The following is an 18,841-nucleotide window of genomic DNA, read 5'->3' as shown; positions in this document are numbered from 1 at the left end:
CCATAGACTATATAATTTGCAACGAATAGACATGGGGATTGGGAAGGAATTTTTTTTGAGCTTCTCCTGTATGTTAAATATTGTAGCAGATAAGCTTCACCTGATTGTCTCATTGAATGTCACAACTTTATGTGGTAGATATTATCTGTTACACAGTTGAGAAAATTTAGGGTCAGAGATATTAAGGATTTTCACTAGAGTCACATAGTTAGAAAGTGACCCAGCCAGAATTTGAATCTGTATCTTCAACTCCCAAGGTTCAGTCCAACCTTTCTATTGCATGATGAAAGGAGTTACATATATCTGTAATATAACTAGTAGAGTCTGAGGTGAATAGTTTATATGATTTGAGAGTCAGGAGTTGTAAATTCTGGGTTCTCTTTTATACCTACCTAGTTTGAGTGACTGTGGGCAAGGCACTTCTCTAAGTCTCAGCTTCCTCACTTGTAAAGAAAAGGGGTTTGATTGGTTATTTCTTAGACACCTGTGACCACTACTGAAGAAATTTTAGTGTTTTTCAAAGATAATCTTCAAGAACCCAGTAAATCCTGTGTCAGATTTTACCATGAAACATACTGCTTATACCAGGTCATTTTTAATTAAAAAAAAGGGGGGTGGTAAATGTGGAGGGAGTAGTGAATGTAACAAAGAACTGTCATTGATTGTCTTGATAGGGAGATAGAATGAATTTTTTTGTAGTGAAAGCTTAGTTTACTAGTTAACAGTAGGACCTCATGTTGGGACCATGTTGTTAGATACTATCAGATTCATATCACTTACAAATCTTCATCTTATGTCTAGGTATTTTGAACTCTTATGGTTTGGAAGCAGAATGACGCCCTGTGGTCACTTAGCAATTTCTCTTCTTGAGGCTGGGCACAGTGGCTTATTCCCGTAATCCCAGCACTTTGGGAGGCCGAGGCAGGACTTGAGGCCAGGAGTTTGAGACCAGTCTGTGCAACAGAGTGAGACCTTGTCCCTACAAAAGATAAAACAAAATTAGCCGGGTGTGGTGGCACATGCCTGTAGTCCCTCCTACTCAGGAGGCTGAGGTAGGAGGATCGCTTGGGTCTGCAAGGTCGAGGCTGCAATGAGCCATGTTCATGCCACTGCACTTCAGCCCAGCCTGGGTGACAGTGTGAGACCCTCAAAAAAAAGGTATATTTTTTTTTCTCAAGCCAGAGAGATTTGTTGCTGGGATTAGTTTTTGCATGTAATAGCATATGGGATTTTATATCTTCTGTTCCTGTGGCATTCCTTTTATGTCCCAATTCAAAAATAGGCTCAATACCTGAAAAACAATTTGCTGCAAATAACATAGTGAAAATCCTGAGCAACTAGATTTGCTTTTTTTTAGTCAGTGTGGTCTGTTTCCTTCTGTTATTAGATATATGCAAGGTGATGTGAAATTCATTTTCGACTGGGGAGTAAGTCAATGAAAAATCTGAGCTTGTACCTATTACCCAAGTTATTTGTAAAAGACAGCTTCATTTTGTATCTTCCTTTGCTTTATCTTGCTTTCCTCTCTCCAAATTGCAGAGTGGTAAGAATTCACTTTGTTTCCATTTTCGTTATTCTTCCCTTTTCATTTTGTTAGACACAAAAGAAAGGCAGTGGGATGGTTTTGTGGATTTTTTTGTTTGTTTGTTGTTGTTGTTGTTTTTCTTGAGACGGCTAATTTTTGCATTTTTTGGTATAGATGGGGTTTCACTGTGTTGGCCAGGCTAGTCTCGAATCCCTGACCTCAAATGATCCTCCCGCCTCAGCCTCCCAAAGTGCTGGGATTACAGCCGTGAGCCACTGCGCCTGGCCAGATTTGTTTTTTTCATTGCTTGGTTTAACTTTGTTGTGTATTTCCAGTTTTCTGCACTCTGCTCCTAGCCAACTCTCAGCAATGATAGAAGCCAGGAAGAAATACTTTGATTGGCAGCATGATGTCTTTCTTAAGCTTCTTGGGCAACTTCACTTTGGTTATTGTTTCATTGATCATTGCTTAGGATTTATGGCTAGTATATTATATCACAAATATAACTGTATGGAAAGCAGAGCTTTTGAGCTTCAGTATTGTTAAGTTTTCTTTGTACCTCTCTTAGCTGTATTTTTAAAATGCTACAAAAAATAGTACCTTTTTTCTCCTCTATGTGCTGTTTTCTGGGTAATTTCACCAGTATTTTCTTGTAATTTTGCCAGTATTCTTTCTGGGAAAATATATTGACTAATCATTCAGAAATGATATTGATAATTTCCAGAAAGCATTTAGAAAAATGGCTTTAAAAATCACTGTCTTTTCAGCATGTATCAATTCAACACAGTACTGGAGGTCTTGTCCTAATAGGTTTGAAGTTATCACTCACCTCCATCCCCCCACACACTTTTAAAAAGATCTTCTGAAGTCCTGTAGTTATTTTTAATAGACTTTAGTTATGGTATCAGTCTCATTGTCTTGTAATTATTATGACTCTCAGCTCCTCAAGGGCAAGAATACCAGCACTGTGTTTCTCAAAGCAGTTGCTCAATCCACTCTTACTGAATAAATGAAGGATTCTTCTGCTTAAAGAGATTTTGCAGATATAGGTACATATAGGAGCATCTAAGCAGTCAAAGAAGAATATAAAAGTCAGATGCTATTTTTCTTTCTGTGTATCACTTCTGTCAGTATCCACTGTACATTCACAGTCCATTGGCAGCTGGGTTTTTTTTTTTTTTTTTTTTGAGACAGAGTCTTGCTCTGTCGCCCAGGCTGGAGTGCAGTGGCGCGATCTCGGCTCACTGCAAGCTCTGCTTCCCGGGTTCACGCCATTCTCCTGCCTCAGCCTCCCCAGTAGCTGGGACTACAGGTGTCCACCACCACGCCCAGCTAATTTTTTGTATTTTTAGTAGAGACGGGATTTCACTGTGTTAGCCAGGATGGTCTCAGTCTCCTGACCTTGTGATCCACCCACCTCGGCCTCACAAAGTGCTGGGATTACAGGCGTGAGCCACCGCACCTGGCCAGCAGTTGGGGTTTTTTTGATAGTTACTTAAGGATTTTTCTGTTGCACTGTCACATGTCCACTAACCAGAAGCTTCTAAACGGTTTTAATTGCTGACCTCTTAGTTAATAAAGATTCTTATGATTGGTATTTTATTTCTTATGTATTTCTTTTTATTTTTGAGCAGTCTCTGTGCCAAGACAGAGTCAGTTTCTTTCATTTGTAACTTAATAGGCCAATAATGCTTGCTTATAGACATATCGCTACTAAAACCTTTTCTTTTTGGACTTCTAACACATCTGATTTCCATCTCGTCTGTTCCAGTAGCTTTTCTTGTAATTCCATCTCTACTTTAAATGCCAGTTATTGTTTTTATGCTGATTAAAAACTCAGACTTGCATATCATTAGATAATCATAATCATCCCTGACCATAGCAGGCGAATCTTTCCCACTATGAGGATGGCACACAGTAGTTGCGGTTTTTACCATTCCTTTAATTTTGCGCAGCCTAGTGGTTGTCATGAAGTAGTAGAAGTACTGGGTATAGAATCAAGACCTAAGCCTGGAGGAGGCGTCTCAGCCACTGTCATTAGTTATTTGATTATGAGCAAGTCACTTAAAGTGTCTGAAGTTCAGTTTTGTCATCTGTAAAATGACATTTATAAAATTTGTTTTATGCATTGTGAGGACTAAGTGAGATATATAGTTGGTTTTATAAGTTATAAAGCATTAAGAAACACTGACACCAGCTTTATTCTAAGTTATATGTGAATTTTACACAATGTAAAATTTGGGTAAAACATGTCCTTTCAACCTTCCACAAATCTGATTCTTCTCCCTAGAGTTAACCACTATTAGAAGTTTGTTATACATCCTTCTTTATATTTTCGATGCATTTAGGTATTTATTTATTTTTTTTTAAAAGATGGGATGTCGCTGTGTTGCCCAGGCTAGTCTCACACTCCAGGGCTTGAGTGATCCTCCTGCCTGAGCCTTCTGTGCAGCTAGCTATTTCTGCTTGAGTGTTCTGTTCTGCTGTCATTTAATATGACCTGAGGTCATTTATAAAGATTTTACCTTATTTTAAAAACCTTGCAGGTGGGATGTTGAAATTTTGCAATAATTGATAACACTATTACCTTATTATTAATGGAAACTGAGTTTTTTTTCTAGTTTTTCACTATGGCAAACAACACTGTTTTGAAAATCTTTGCACATGCTTCTTTGTCTAGATAGAGATGTGAAGTTACAGGAAGGTATATGCATTCAATATTTTGATACTACTGCCAAATTACTTTCCATAACAGGGTCCCAATATACTTATATTCCTACTATTAGGTGTGAGAGTATCCATTGACTCATCTTTTTACCTATTTATGGTGTTTTCATTTTTGCTAATCTCATATGTAAAACATGGTATCTCAAATCTAAAAGAATGTTCATAGGCAGCATGGTGTGAGCACAAAAACCGTAAGTGGAAACAATTCAGTTATCCATTAACAGGAAAATAGGACAGATAAGTAATTTATTTGACATGTTTATAGTTTATAAGAGAATACTAAATGGCAATCATAGTAAAATACAGTTATGTGCCCTAGTGGAGATGAATCTTACATAGTATTGAGCAAAAATGCCAAATTACTGAAGAATACCTGCAATAGGATCCATGTCTTTAAAATTCAAAATCATGCAAAATTAATGCATTTGTAAGAGACAGATATATACAAGGAAGGCTTGAGAGTTCCAAATAGCCTTATCCGAGAGGTAGGAAATAAAGAAGAGTGCTAAGGCAGGTGGAGGAGTAGATCCATTTCTTCTGACACATCTCTGTGCAACCTGTTATGACCAACTTTTCTGTTGAAGTTTTTGACAATACTGGCTTATATGAATGTGATCTTTTCCTTATAGGACTTTTTTTGCATTGTTGAACTCCAGGATTTTATGGAATATGGTTCATATGTCCTCTGGGAGTGATGAATTTCTGTTAATATGCTTTTGGGGTTTTTGATTACTTTCTTGATCAGATAATTCCCTTCTCAGACAATCATGAAATGTTCATTGTAAGGGGATAATATGGAATCATTAGTAGGGATGAGAACCTGGAAAAATGGAAAGAACAGGGGCTTTGTAGTCCAGCCGACACAGGTTGGCAGTTTGAATTTCCCATTCAATATCTATGTGTTATTGGGCCAGTTACTTAACTTCTCTCAGTTTCCCCAGTGATAGGAAATATATTTGTGTATACTGCTATATTATCTCATTCTTTTTGCCTCTATCTCTTCCTCTCTCCCACCATACTGGAACTGTACTGATTAGGTGCTTAATAACTGGGGGTTATCATCATCATTGTTAAAATTTGTAGAGAATGGTGTGTGGAAGTAAATTTATAGAATCCAGAACAAACAAAAGGCACTTGTGCATTTCGGAAGGAGCCTTGTTCTTTTGTTAAAATCTAAACTGCATGTCTCCCCTATAAAAATCAGTATGAAAAATAGCCAACATTGCCTTAACTATTATTATTTTTAAATAACAGATTTAATGAGATATAATTCACCGACCATAAATCTCGCATTTATGAAGTGCTTTTAGTGTTTCATTGGTTTTTAGTATAATAATGGATGTGTGCATCCATCACTAAAATCTAATTCCAGGACATTGTCATCTCCTCCCAGATAAACCTGGTAGCCATTAGCAGTCACTGCTCATTTCTTCCTGCTAGTCCCTGGAACCACTAATTTATTTTCTGTCTCTGTGAATAATCTGCCTATTCTTGATATTTCATACAAATCAAATTATATAATTTGTGGCCTTTTGTGTCTGTTTTCAAGCATGGTGTTTTCAGTATTCATCTGTGTTGTATCTCTACTTTATTTTTAAAATTACTGAATAATATTCCACTATGGATGTACCATACTTCATTTATCCATTCATCAATCGACGGACATTTTGTTTTTTTTCTGCTGTTTGGTTATTATGAAATAATGCTGCTATGAACATTCATGTATATTATTTTGTGTGGACATATGTTTTCAGTTTTCTTAGTTATATACCCAGGTGTGGAATTGCTTTGTCACATAACTCTATGTTTAATAGAAGGACTATCCAACTGTTTCCAGAGCAGCTATACCATTTTACATTCCCACCCGCAGTGTAGAAGAATTCAGATTTCTCCACATCTTTGACAATACTTATTGTTGTCTGGCGTTTTGATTATAACCATTCTGATGAGTGTGAGTTTTATCTCAATGTGGTTTTGATTTGCATAATGACTTATGATATTGAGCATCTCTTCATGTGCTTATTGGCCATTTGCACATCTCTTTTGGAGAACTGTCTGAATTCCTACACATTTTCTGGTTATTTAGCTCCATTTATTTATTACACATTCTTTTGGGTGTCTACATGTGTTAAATACTGTGCTAGATCTCAGGGAAACCATGATGAACAAGACACAGGGTCTCTGCAGTAAGCTTAAGTTGTCTTAAGACTTCCATGCTTTTGACTGTCAAATATCTGAATATAGTCAGCCTACCAATTAGTGGAAAGTTTACTCTATTGTTATATTCAAAAGTCCTATCAATGAAAATTTATTTTATGCTGTTCTGCTAGTAGGAATGAAAGTACAATGAATGGAAGAAGAGGATGAATATCTAAGTAGCAGTGTTGAGCACTTTGAAAATTACAAAAGTGCCGTGTGTTCTCATTTACTCCTTTGTGTGCACATGTATCTTCCCTCATTTAAAAGTTCCCTTGAAAGCAAGGGCCTTATTTTTATTCATCTTTTTTACTCCATCAGTCGACTAACAGTGCTTGGAAAATATTAATATTAGTATATATTAACTGAATGATTGAATGGGTCAAGTAAGCTGGAAATGAGTGTTCATGTTATATGACCTTATACTAAATTAGAGTTTGCATAGCTTTTATTAGCTATCATCCTTGCCCTCAAGGATCTTGACTTAGTGGTTTAAAGTGAAGATGAGACAGATACTGAACATGATGTACCTTTAAAAAATAAGATTAATTAGAATCATAAATAACATAAAGAGTAAGCTACACAAGTAAGCTAAGTAAATATTAAATATTAGGGGGAGTCACTTGAGTCCATAGGATGATAGAGAGTAGTAGAGGAAGTCTTGAACAGAGGTCAAATTTCATCCAGATTTCAAAGAACTGAGGGGATAAAACAAAAAATAAATAAATAAAAAAGTAAAAACTGAGGGGAAACAGGCTGATAGAGATGAGGACCTAAAACTTTTCTGGGTTAAGAGGCAGTTCTCAGTAGGGTTGGTACTTGTCCCCTTTCCATCCAGGGGACATTTGGAAATAAACCAACAAGTTTTTGGTTATCCTAGTGTTTAGGGGTGCTAGTGGCTTACTGTGAGTTGGGGCTGGCGATGCTGAAGTCCCACAGTGTGTGATGAGGTTAGGAATTAACTCTGACCCCAGTCGCAGTAGCACCCTGCCTAAGAGATACTGGAAAGGAAACAGATTTAGCTGCATAAGGAAGAAAATAGTTTTTATGGATAGTGCACCTAAGCAAATACTGTTTTATGTTTTTACCAGTGTAGAGGCTTAACGAGGAGATATACACACTTATGTAGGGTGGAATACAGTTAATGGAACATTTTAGGAACCAGGGCAGGAATTTATATTTGATCAGTTTGGATGATTTTGATTATGCTTAACGTTTTCTTTCATCTCATAGTTTGATATTTTTCTTGTCTTTCTCATAGAACGAGCCTCTGACTCCAGGTTATCATGGATTCCCAGCGCGGGACAGCCAGGTTGGTATCTGCTGTTTGTAACTCAGATGATGTATGTGTGTGGTGTGTTTCATCAAAGGGTTGCTATGATAGAGAGCATTTCCTGAAATTACTTACTTTGAAAGGGAATGTGGCTTGTTTCAGCAGTGAATTTACTTTTACAGATGTAAATTAAGCATATTTTTAAATTCTATAAGTATTATGTTATTAAAATTGTGGATATTATAAGAGAAAATAATCACTCAAGCACAGTCATGATTGCTTTTGTATTTTCTTCTCCAGGCTACATAATAATTTTTTGACCTGGTTTTCTCGATGCCTCATAATTCTGAATGCTGGACTTGTCTCTTTATTACCTGCCAGTTAGCCCCTGCCTGCACAGAGTTTTTGAGTCCTTGTAATGATCTGTAGCAAGAAAATTCCATTCTCCTCCCTGAGGTAATTCAGCCTTATGGTTTTAATCAGGGAAAGCTTGCTTGAGAAAGCGAAGTTTCTGCCGCCTTTCTTTGTTAGATGGGAGGATGACTGGAAAAGCCCAGGCCCTATTATGGGTCAGAGCAGAACTGCTTCCTACGAGACACCCTCAGTATGGTTTAGGCAAGTGTATAAAATGCCTTCCCTATCTTTTTGTTGTTTGAATACCTGAGCGCATGACGTTGAAGCAGAGTTAGGTTAGAAGAACCAGGTAAGGCTTCCTCTTAGAGAAATGGTGTGGCTTAAATCACCTCGCCTCTGAAAGAAATTTCTATCTTTGATGTTTGGGGATATTGACGTTCTTCAGGAGATTTGAAAGGGTAGCTCCTAGAAATATTTTGGAATGCCATTATTCCTTACAGGGTTGTCAAAAAAAGCTACCATTGTTATACTTGTCCAAGGGATATGAGTTATAGTGCTAAACGAAAGAGTTCATAGTGTTCTTTCCAGAAGTTCATTGAATCTCATCAGAGCTCCTGAAGTGGATCTTAAAAACTAGGATGGTCGGCTGGGTGTGGTGGCTCATGCCTGTAATCCCAGCACTTTGGGAGGCCAAGGTGGGTGGATCATGAGGTCAGGAGTTTGAGGCCAGCCTGGCCAACATAGTGAAACCCCATCTCTACTAAAAATACAAAAATTAGCTGGGTGTGGTGGTACGCACCTGTAGTCCTGGCTACTCGGGAGGCTGAGGCAGGAGAATTGCTTGAACTGGGGAGGTAGATGTTGCAGTGAGCTGAGACCGCACCATTGCATTCCAGCCTGAGTGACAGAGCAAGACTTTGTCTCAAAAACAAAACATAAAACAAACAAAAACAACTACAAAAAAAAACAAAAACTAGGATGGTTGATAATCAGTAGTCACCTATTTGCAGGCCTTTCAGATTTGAGAGTATTTGTCCAATTCTTGCACTTTTGGTGCTGGGTTGATGTCAGAGTGGCCCCAGATAAGGCCTGGAGAGAAGAAGTGTTGTTAGCTCTGTGTTCATCCCCCAGTGAGTTCATCACTGTTGATATTGAAGATGGAAGCTTTTGGTAAAAGATAGGGCCATTTACCCGAAATCTAAAGAGAATGTAAAGATTTATTTTATTTGTTTTTCTTTCTAGTTTGTGTCTGTCCTAGAGCTTCTCTAAGCTGGGAAACTTATGCCCTTTGATAGTACTTTTATATCTTAGTCATATATCAGAAAAACATTCTCATACCTGGAGATCCACCCCACGGAGATTCTGATTGGGTAAGTGTAAGATTGGGCTTACCCATTCAAATGTTTAAAAATCCCAAAGGTGATTCTGCTATGTAGTGCGATTGAGAACTGCAGTCCTATGGGCTGCTTTAAAAGCAGTGACAGTTTCTGTTTCATCCTGTACTTTTCACCTAGGACGTGTAATAAAGGGGTCATGGTTAGTCTCTTAATCTAGTCTTGCAAACTAATGCAGTTACTTTATTATTTATAAAATGTTGCTTATTCTGGATTTAGGAAGGTAAAGCTAATTGATGTAAAGTATGGAAATAGACTTACTGAGTTTAGAAGACTGAAAGGGTACTGTATTCTTCTTGTGGGGATTACAGATCAATAGGGAGCTAAGCAAAAGGAGTTAATAGGAATTTATTAGAGCCTAAAAAAGTAGTCTCTTTGATTGTACCTACTTTTTCTTTCTTTTGCAGTAGGGGCCCACTTCTGTAACCTGCACATTCATTACTCATGCTGTCTCTGCTGCAGGCCTGTTACAGACCCTTTGCCGTGGTTTAAAGCTGCTAATTTACTTTGAGGCACATTCTGTTGGTGACAGGTTTATTTTAGTTTATTTTCTTGGGCTTTAATTTGTACTCTGGTTGGATCTTTGAATTAGAGATCTTAGAGTGTGCAAATAGGCAAATATTGAATAGCTGCTTGTTGTATTTGATGAATACAGAATCCAAATGAGTACTGCTAATTAATGCGCTTAACCTTGTGAACTCTCACTTTGTGTTTTGAGATTTGGGAGGCATTTATCAGTGTGAAACACTGGTCGCTGAAAAGTCTGAGCTGGCGGAAATGGAACTTGTGATCTTTACGTCTCCTCAGCATGGTTTTGGCTCAGCAAATCGAGGAACTGGGGAATGGGGTGAAGGTGAATTTTAATTATGCCTTTGTTTGCTTTCCCTTTTTGTCGTTGTGGTTGTTGTTGTTTTTGGTTTGGTTTGGTTTTTGAGACAGTGTCTTGCTCTGTCGCCCATACTGGAGTGCAATGGCATGAACATGGCTCACTGCAGCCTTGACCCCCGGGGTGCAAGTGATTCTCCCACCTCAGCCTCCTGAGTAGCTGGGACCACAGGTGTGTGCCACCACACCCGGCCTGTTTGCTTTCCTTATTCTTTTGCTGTTCCTTTCTAAATGGGTGAGAACCATCTGCAGACAAGATTCTTATCAGTGGCTGAATGGTGATTTAAAAAGAGGTAACTGTTTTGATTGTTGTGGACCACTTTCATTGTATTTTCTCATCTTATTCTCCCAAACACCCATTTTGAAGTAGATGAGGCAAATATTCCCTTTGGAAAGATAAGGAAATTGAAGCACACAGAGATAAAGTGACTTATCCAAGGCAACAATTCAAGTAAGTAGCTAAATAAGAACTGAAATTTCCCTTCTGTCTGAGGGTCCTTTTCTCTGTACTGGAGAATTATTGATTGACCATAGGAAAATGTGGTCACGTGTGAATGTGCCCGTTGACTCATTTACATTATTTTATTTACCATGTGGGGACTTCATAGACTTCTTCAAGCTCAACCACAGATGTAGAAGTCCGTGACTCCTGATTAAAGATTATTACTACTAAGTTTGTTAGCACCAAGTGTACCACCAGCATTTCACTTTTTTAATGATTCTTTTATCATGTTATATACAGTCCCAATAGCACATTTGAGTTAAAAACCTGAAGGAAAGGAGCAGGGAAAACCACCCACCACCTCTTGCATGTTTATGCGAGGTCACCTCAGCCTTCTTTCTTGATCTATTAAGAAGCTTTATGGGATGACAATCCATTGCTTTTATAAAGCACTCTAAGCATTTCACTATACTTTCTAATGTGGTTTCTCTATGGAAGTGGAGGAGACAAACGTTCCAGTTTTACATAAGTGAAAACTAGTTCAGAAAAGTGAGAAATTTTATCTAAGGCCATGCAGGACCAAGTGCAGTGGCTTACATCTGTAGTACCAGCACTTTGGGAGGCCAAGGCAGGAGGATTGTTTGAGCTCAGGAGTTGGAGACCAGCCTGGGCAACATAGCAAGACCTTGTCTCTACTAAAAATAAAAAAAATCAGCCGGGTGTGGTGGTGTGTGCCTGTAGTCCCAGCTACTCGGGAGGCTGAGGTGGGAGGATTGCTGGAGCCTGGGAGATTGAGGCTGCGGTGAGCTATGACTATGCCACTGCACTCCAGCCTGGGTGACAGAACAAGACCCTGTCTCAAAAATAAATGAATAAATAAATCCAGGCAGGATTTTACATTGATGATACAATGTAGTGGTTTAGATTCCTAGTTGACTGTTTCTTTGTGATTTGTGCATGTGCTTAGGCGTGTTCCCAGGCCTTGATTAAGGCTAGAATGTTTTATGGATTTGCAGTATTTTTAAAGTGGGAGAATACTTAATGTGTATCAGCTCTAGGGTTTTTATATAAGAAGAGCTTAAGAGCAGCAATCTGATTAGAAGAGGGCCTTGTTCTGCACAGCAGACTTACTGTTTTTGCTAAGATTGTTTATATGGGATGGCTCTTAGGGGTTTCCTAAAAAGTGATGGGGGTCCTAAGGCTGGCCCCTCGCTCGCTCTTGGTGCAACAACTTTATGTCTGTTATAAATAAGGTGACCATATAGACTTTAGCATTCAAGTTTGGGCACTTTTGAGAATAAAAAGTGATGCCAATAATTAGTTTCATACAGTCCCAGGTAAACTGGGATGTATGGCCATCCTTTTCTAATTGAAGAAATACAGTCAGTGTTTTCTTAACCAATGTGATCAGAACTAGTAGGCCATGGGTTAATCTGAACAACTGGTTGAAGTGGGGAAATATTTTAAACTTTTATTTTAATATAGAGCAATTTTAATTTAAACAAATATATGTTTACTCTTTAGTTTCCTGATATGAGGTCAAGGTCCTTATATATAGATGTGATTGAAATACTACTTGAATTTTTTGCATAAACCATGCTCCCAGAGCATCATCTGTGAGTTCTAATTTGTTTTTTTTTTTAAAGAGGAACACAGTCTTAATGACATTCAGAGCAATTTGGGTGAAACTGCCTATCTAGATTTGTATGATTCCCCCTTCTTGCCCAGTCTTTTGCCAGTTGTCCTGCCCACATCTAATTTGAGCAAAAGTTTTCAGTGTCTTGACTTATTTTTCACAAAGCATTCACATTAGAGTTGTTTTCAAGGAAACTTTTCTAATTTATTTCATTGATGTGTATATATATGACATTTAATTATATAATTATAAGAACTTATGACTTCTATAAACTGGCAGGTGAATAAACACAAGTGATTTTTGGTAAGCATACAACTTAGCTACTGGGAGAAGAATGGGCTTGGGGGCAAATAGGAGAGAGTTGTTTACTAGTTTTAGGTGGAATAAGACTGTTAAAAGCGTCCCTTTATTAGACTTGGGAACTGGAGAACATTAGTTAATTTAACAAGTTAATTGATTAAAAGAGGCTTATACTTTAATCAACCATAGGGAAGACTTACTTTTGTTTATCAATTTTGTATCTCCTTAGTGGTTACTTGACTAAATTTTGTTTTATTGTTTTAGAGTCAACTCAGTTTGGGGGATGGGTAGGGAAGAGGATTAGAGCAGATACACACAAACTAGAGATAATTTCTTTTACTTCATTGGGGTGGCCTAACCAAGTAAGGGATGTTCAGCAGTGGGATACTTGCAAAACTAAGTGTTGAAAGCTTTCATTATTTCATCATTAAAAATTATTTAAGCTATAGTGTACTATTTTGTTTATTAATTGATGAATACAAATGTATATATTTGTGGTACACAAAAAACCCAACCAATATCTGCTAAGTACTTTACAGTTTACAAAACACTTCTGTGTATATCCAGTTTTGGTCTTCACAATAGTTCAGCTAGGTGGCTTGGGCTTTATTATCCCTATTTTATAGATAAAAGAATGCCAAAGCACAGAGACTGTCAAATGAATCTCCCAGTCTTACTTATATAGGTAGTAAGTAAAGAATTGGACTTGAACCCCGATTTTCAGCCTCCATGTCTTATATTTCCCTTTTGTATTTGTCTGTCAGTGTCTGTCTGAATATGAATGTCCTTTTGCTGGTGTGACAAGATAAGATATTCTGGAATCTTTGGAGAATGTGGGAGCATAAAGTCTTCATATGACCTGAAAGTCCTTGAATAACTTATTTCTGTCAAGTTTTCTATCTTGTTTGTTAAAATAGCTTATGATCTAAAATTTATCTTTTCATATTTTAAATACAAAGAAAAATGTCATGTTGTCAATTTTTTTGAGATTCTGCCACCCAGGCTGGAATGAAGTGGCACGATCTCGGCTCACTGCAACATCCACCTCCTGGGTTCAAGTGATTCTTCTGCCTCAGCCTCCTGAGTAGCTGGGATTACAGACATGCGCCACCAAGCCTGGCTAATTTTTGTATTTTTAGTAGAGACAGCGTTTTGCCATGTTGGCCAGGCTGATCTCAAACTCCTGACCTCAGGTGATCCGCTCACCTCAGCCTCCCAAAGTGCTGGAATTACAGATGTGAACCACCATGCTGGGCCCATTCTTTGATGTTTAAAATGCTTGTCAATGACTTCTCAAAACTATATTTTTTTCTTCAATTTTCTAAAATTCTGTTGAAAGACACAATGTCCCATTGATTAGCAGAAACAAGTGGGAACATCAAAGGAGATGCTTAAGTTGACAAATATAACATAGACAATTATAGGTTTAAATTCAGAGTGGCAGCCTTACTTTTAATATAGAGGGTAAATTTAAAATGACCTAAGGGGTTTTTTCTTTAAAAGTATTTTCTTTCCTCAAGATTTTTTTTTTCTTTTTTTCTAACCAGTTTTTTCATGGGTAGAAAATGAACTTTATTTTAGTCAAATTTTTGCGATGAACTTTCAAGGCTTTTTTTTTATTGGGAGCTGTGGACAACAGCAAATGCATCTTCTGTAGTGCTCATTTGGCTTGGTTGAAGAAATGATGACTACTTTTCTTCCCTCGGGGATAGTTGGTGGAATGGAGGACATGGTAAGGGTGTTCAGGTTCTAGCTTAGTGCTTTTGAGCTTAAAAAAAGACTGTGACCCCAAGGAGGCAGTTGCTTTTATGTCATGACCCGGTATACACACAGACGTATATGTTGACTATAACTTAGAATTAGTTTTACCAAGTGCTGCCTATCTTAACCATGTTCTAAGTGCTGTGATATTTTCTGTCCCCTTCAAAAAATTGTTGATTGTGACTAACGATTGACCAAAATTGATTTCTGCTGGATTTTTCCTGGACCCACTAATGGATTGCAATCTGTTTGAAAAACATTATTCTAATACTTACAGTCCTTAAAAATGCAACCTTAAAGAAACCTCATACCTTTATTTTTTTGAGATGGAGTCTCACTTTGTCACCTAGGCTGGAGTGCTGTGGCGTGATCTCCGCTCATTGCAACCTCCGCCTCCCAGGCTCAAGTGATCCTCCTACCTCAGCCTCCTGACTAGCTGGGACCGCAGGTGTGCACCTCCATGCCCAGCTAATTTTTGTATTTTTGGTAGAGATGGGGTTTCACCATGTTGCCCAGGTTGGTCTTGAACTCCTGAGTTCATGCGCACCACCCGCCTCAACCTCCCAAAGTGCTGGGATTACAGCCGTAAGCTTCCGTGCCTGGGCACAAGAAACCCCATACTTTTAGCAGTCACTTCCCTACTTTCCATCTCTCCACCCAAGCTCTAAGGCCCCCCAGCTGGAGACTGAATTAAAATGGTTCAGAAGTAAAATGTTACCCCTTCTGTATCTCGCAATCTGTAATAATTTTCTTTCTGTTCCTGTTTTTTTTTTTTTTGTTTTGTTTTTTAACTAAACATGCTTTTGCTTTGCTCTTAAATTACAGGAAATGTGAAATTGCTTTTTTTTTTTTCCCGTTAGGTTGTCTAGAACCCCACTTTCAGCCTTTGTGCAAAGCTTTTTCAAACTGTTGCTTCTGTCCGACATCTGACCTCAGGTCACCCATCAGTCGTTTAGGTCCTTCTGTGGTGTTGTCCTTACACCCTCTAGTGGATGAAGATCTGGTATATGCTGTAGTGTCTAGCGTTCTTGTAGCACTTTTCTCAATCCATGTAATCAGCTTTACTATTAACATTTTAGATCATTTCATTCTTCAAACAGTTAAAATTTATCTTTTCACTCCGGGAAAGACCATTTTATTTCTTCTGCTGCTCACTGCCATGCTAAGTAATATGCTTATTCTGCTGTTTCGTGATTTGTCCAAGTTTTGGCACTATTCTTTGGCTTCCTACTGTTGAAGATGAGAAATTAGCAGTTTTATTTTATTTTATTTTTATTTTTTGAGACAAGGTCTTGTTGTGTTGCCCAGGCTGGAGTGCAAGTGTGTCATCTCGGCTTACTGCAACCTCCGCCTCCCGGGTACAAGTGATACTTGTGCCTCAGCCTCCCCTGTAGCTGGCATTACAGGTGCACGCCACCAAACCCGACTACTTTTTATATTTTTAGTAGAGATGGGGTTCCTCTATGTTGGCTGGGCTGATCTCGAACTCCTGACCTCAAGTGATCCGCCTGCTTCAGCCTCCCAAAGTGCTGGGATTACAGGTATGAGCCACTGCGCCTGGCCAGAAATTAGCAGTTATATAGACCTCTTTCCTTCTAATAAAGCCATTTTTTGGGTCAAATCAATATTTATTGATTTATGAATATATAATAATTATATTATTATGACTATTTAAATATTTTATATCCAAACAAAATATTATTACTTTGCCTTTCTTACATATTTGTTTCCCTTGGAGTTACTGACTATATAGAGAAAATGAATGTAAATATGTATTTGGCAATTGCTTTTTAAAAAGCTCTATGGCCAGCGCAGTGGCTCATGCCTGTAATCCCAGCACTTTGGGAGATTGCGGCGGGGGAATCACCTGAGGTCTGGCGCTCGAAACCAGCCTGGCCAACATGGGGAAACCTGATCTCTACTAAAAATACAAAAATTAGTGGGGCATGGTGGCACATGCCTGTAATCCCAGCTACTTGGGAGCTGAGGCACGAGAATCGCTTGAACCCAGGAGGTGGAGGTTGCAGTGAGCTGAGATTATGCCACTGCACTCCAGCCTGGGAGACAGATTGAGACTGTGTCTCAAAAAAAAAAAAAAAAAAAAAAGTTCTATTAAGATGTCATTTCTATACCTAAAATTTACTCAATGTAAATGACTTGTTCAGTGATATTTAGTAAATTACAGAGTTGTGTCACAGTCCAGTTTTAGTGCATTTCCCTCATTCCCCAAATTCTTTCAAATTCTTTTGCAGTCATTCCCTGCTCCCTCTCCAGTCCTCCCTCTCTCCCCCAGCCAACCACTGCTCTGCTTTCTGACTTTATAAAATTGCCTCTTTTGTGCTGGATACGGTAGCTCATGCCTGTATCCCAGTACTTTGGGAGGCCGAGGCAGGAGGATCCTTTGAGCCCAGGAGTTCAAGACCAGTGCGGGCAACACAGCAAGACCATGTCTCAAAAAAAAAAAAAAAAAAAAAAAAAATTGTCTCTTTTGGACATTTTATATAAATGGAATTATATATATAGTCTTTGGCATGAGATTTCTTACAATTAGTATAATGTTTTTGAGGTTCATCCAGGTTGTAGTATGTATCACTGTATCATTTTTTTTTTTTTTTTTGCTAAATAATATTTCATTGTAGGGATGTATCACCTTTTGTTTGTTTGTTTACCAGTTGGTAGATATTTGTATTGTTTCCAATTTGGCTATTATGAATAGTGCTGATATGAAGAATTACCTGCAAATCTGTGTGTTGACATACTTTAATTTCTCTTGGGTAGATTTCTAGGAGTGGAATTACTGAGGCAATGGTAATCTCATGCATAATTTCTTCTTTTTAAGAGAAGTAAGCCAGTGCGGGGGCTCATGCCTGTAATCCCAGCACTTTGGGAGGCTGAGGTGGGTGGATCACTTGAGGTCAGGAGTTTGAGACCAGCCTGGTAACCCGGTGAAACCCCATCTCTACTAGAAATACAAAAATAAAATAATAATAATCATAATAGAGAAATGAGGTCGCCAGTGCTGGAGTGCGGTGGTGCAATCATAGTTCAGTTTAGCTTCGAACTCCTGCCTCAAGTGATCCTCCTGTCTCAGCCTTCCTGAGTAGCTGGTATTACCAGCTTGAGACAGCATGGCCAGCCTCATGCATAACTTTTAAAGACACTGCAGACTGTTTTCCAAAGTGGCTTGGTTTTATCTAACTTTTTTGTTATAATGAGTGTATGGTAATAGCTCATTGTGGTTTAATTTGCATTTCCCTAATAATTAAGTAGATACCTTTTCATGTGCTTATCAGCCACTCATGTTTGCTTTGGTGAGATGTCTATTCAGGTCTTTTGCCCACTTTTTATTTGGTTTTTCTTCTTATTGAGTTGTAAGAAGTCTTTATATTCTGGGTACAAGTTCTTTGTCAGATTTACAATTTGCAAATATTTGTTCTCAGTTATGAGGTTTTGTAATACATATCTTCTTCCTTCTCTAATAAAAGAAAGCAGAATTGTTTCCATCCATATTTGCTAAGTTTGGATAAATTCTGAATAACTATTTCATGAAAGCAACTATGAAAACAGGCATTTGCCTCTCTGCTGAGGCCTGGTGGTTTCTTCAAAGAAGATTTGCAGGTTTGTAGTGGCTTCGTGCTTGGCTACAGCCTTCTCCAGATGCTTGGTGGCAAGCATGTTTGGGCAAGAAAGCTCTTCATGTGATGAAGAGAAATTGTGCTGCTGTCTGCATGTCCTAAGGTATATGGCAGAGTGAGGATCAGCTAGGTTCATTGGCTTTTATTTTTTTAAACTGTAGCTTCTATATAAAGCTGTTTTGTGGCAATTTCTCTGTAGACAGAGAGACACACACCCCTGCCCCCTCCAACAGACACAGACACACACACACATGCACACAACCTCCTTGGCTTTAGGTTTAAATATCAATCCTGCTGTTGCAGGCTAAATGATTTTAGGCAAGTTTTTGTTCTTCTCTGAGCCTCAATTTCTTCATCTGTGAAATAGGAATAATTCCTATTACGAAAGGTTGTTACAGTATTAGAGATAACATATGTAAATTTCTTGGCATGTAAATAGGGCTAGTAAGTCATTTTTCTCATTTATTTTATGGAAAAGAGGCCATAAGGAAGCTTTACAAGGGAATGATTAGTTCTCACATTCTGATTTAAGTCTATTTTCTCATTTTCCTTTTGATTCTTATTCACTATTTGAAATGAATTATAACTGTAGATTTGAAATTTCTAGCTCAGGAATCTAGCTGTTGGACATCTCCAAGAAAAAGAGGTCTTTGTGAAGGAGATGAAATCTGTGTAAGTTTATTTACCTGACTCATGGGTCTTGGCAGCGTGCG

The 18,841-nt window shown here is 38.2% G+C and overlaps 1 protein-coding gene across 22 annotated transcripts in view; it reads left to right on the top strand.

Annotated features, from left to right (window-relative positions):
* The window catches only part of RBFOX2 (RNA binding fox-1 homolog 2), a 291,147-nt gene that overhangs the window by 84,753 nt on the left and 187,553 nt on the right, over positions 1–18,841 (top strand). For all 22 annotated transcript variants that reach the window (XM_063663007.1, XM_063663008.1, XM_063663009.1 and 19 more), the window contains exon 2: positions 7,710–7,760. In XM_063663007.1, coding sequence (XP_063519077.1) covers positions 7,710–7,760 — 51 coding nt within the window. The remainder of the gene's footprint in view (positions 1–7,709; positions 7,761–18,841) is intronic.

The sequence above is a fragment of the Pongo pygmaeus genome, chromosome 23, assembly GCF_028885625.2.
Source record: "Pongo pygmaeus isolate AG05252 chromosome 23, NHGRI_mPonPyg2-v2.0_pri, whole genome shotgun sequence".
Classification (NCBI taxonomy): domain Eukaryota; kingdom Metazoa; phylum Chordata; class Mammalia; order Primates; family Hominidae; genus Pongo; species Pongo pygmaeus.
The sequence above is the reverse complement of the archived record's forward strand: the minus strand, read 5'-3'. Positions and strand labels throughout refer to the sequence as shown.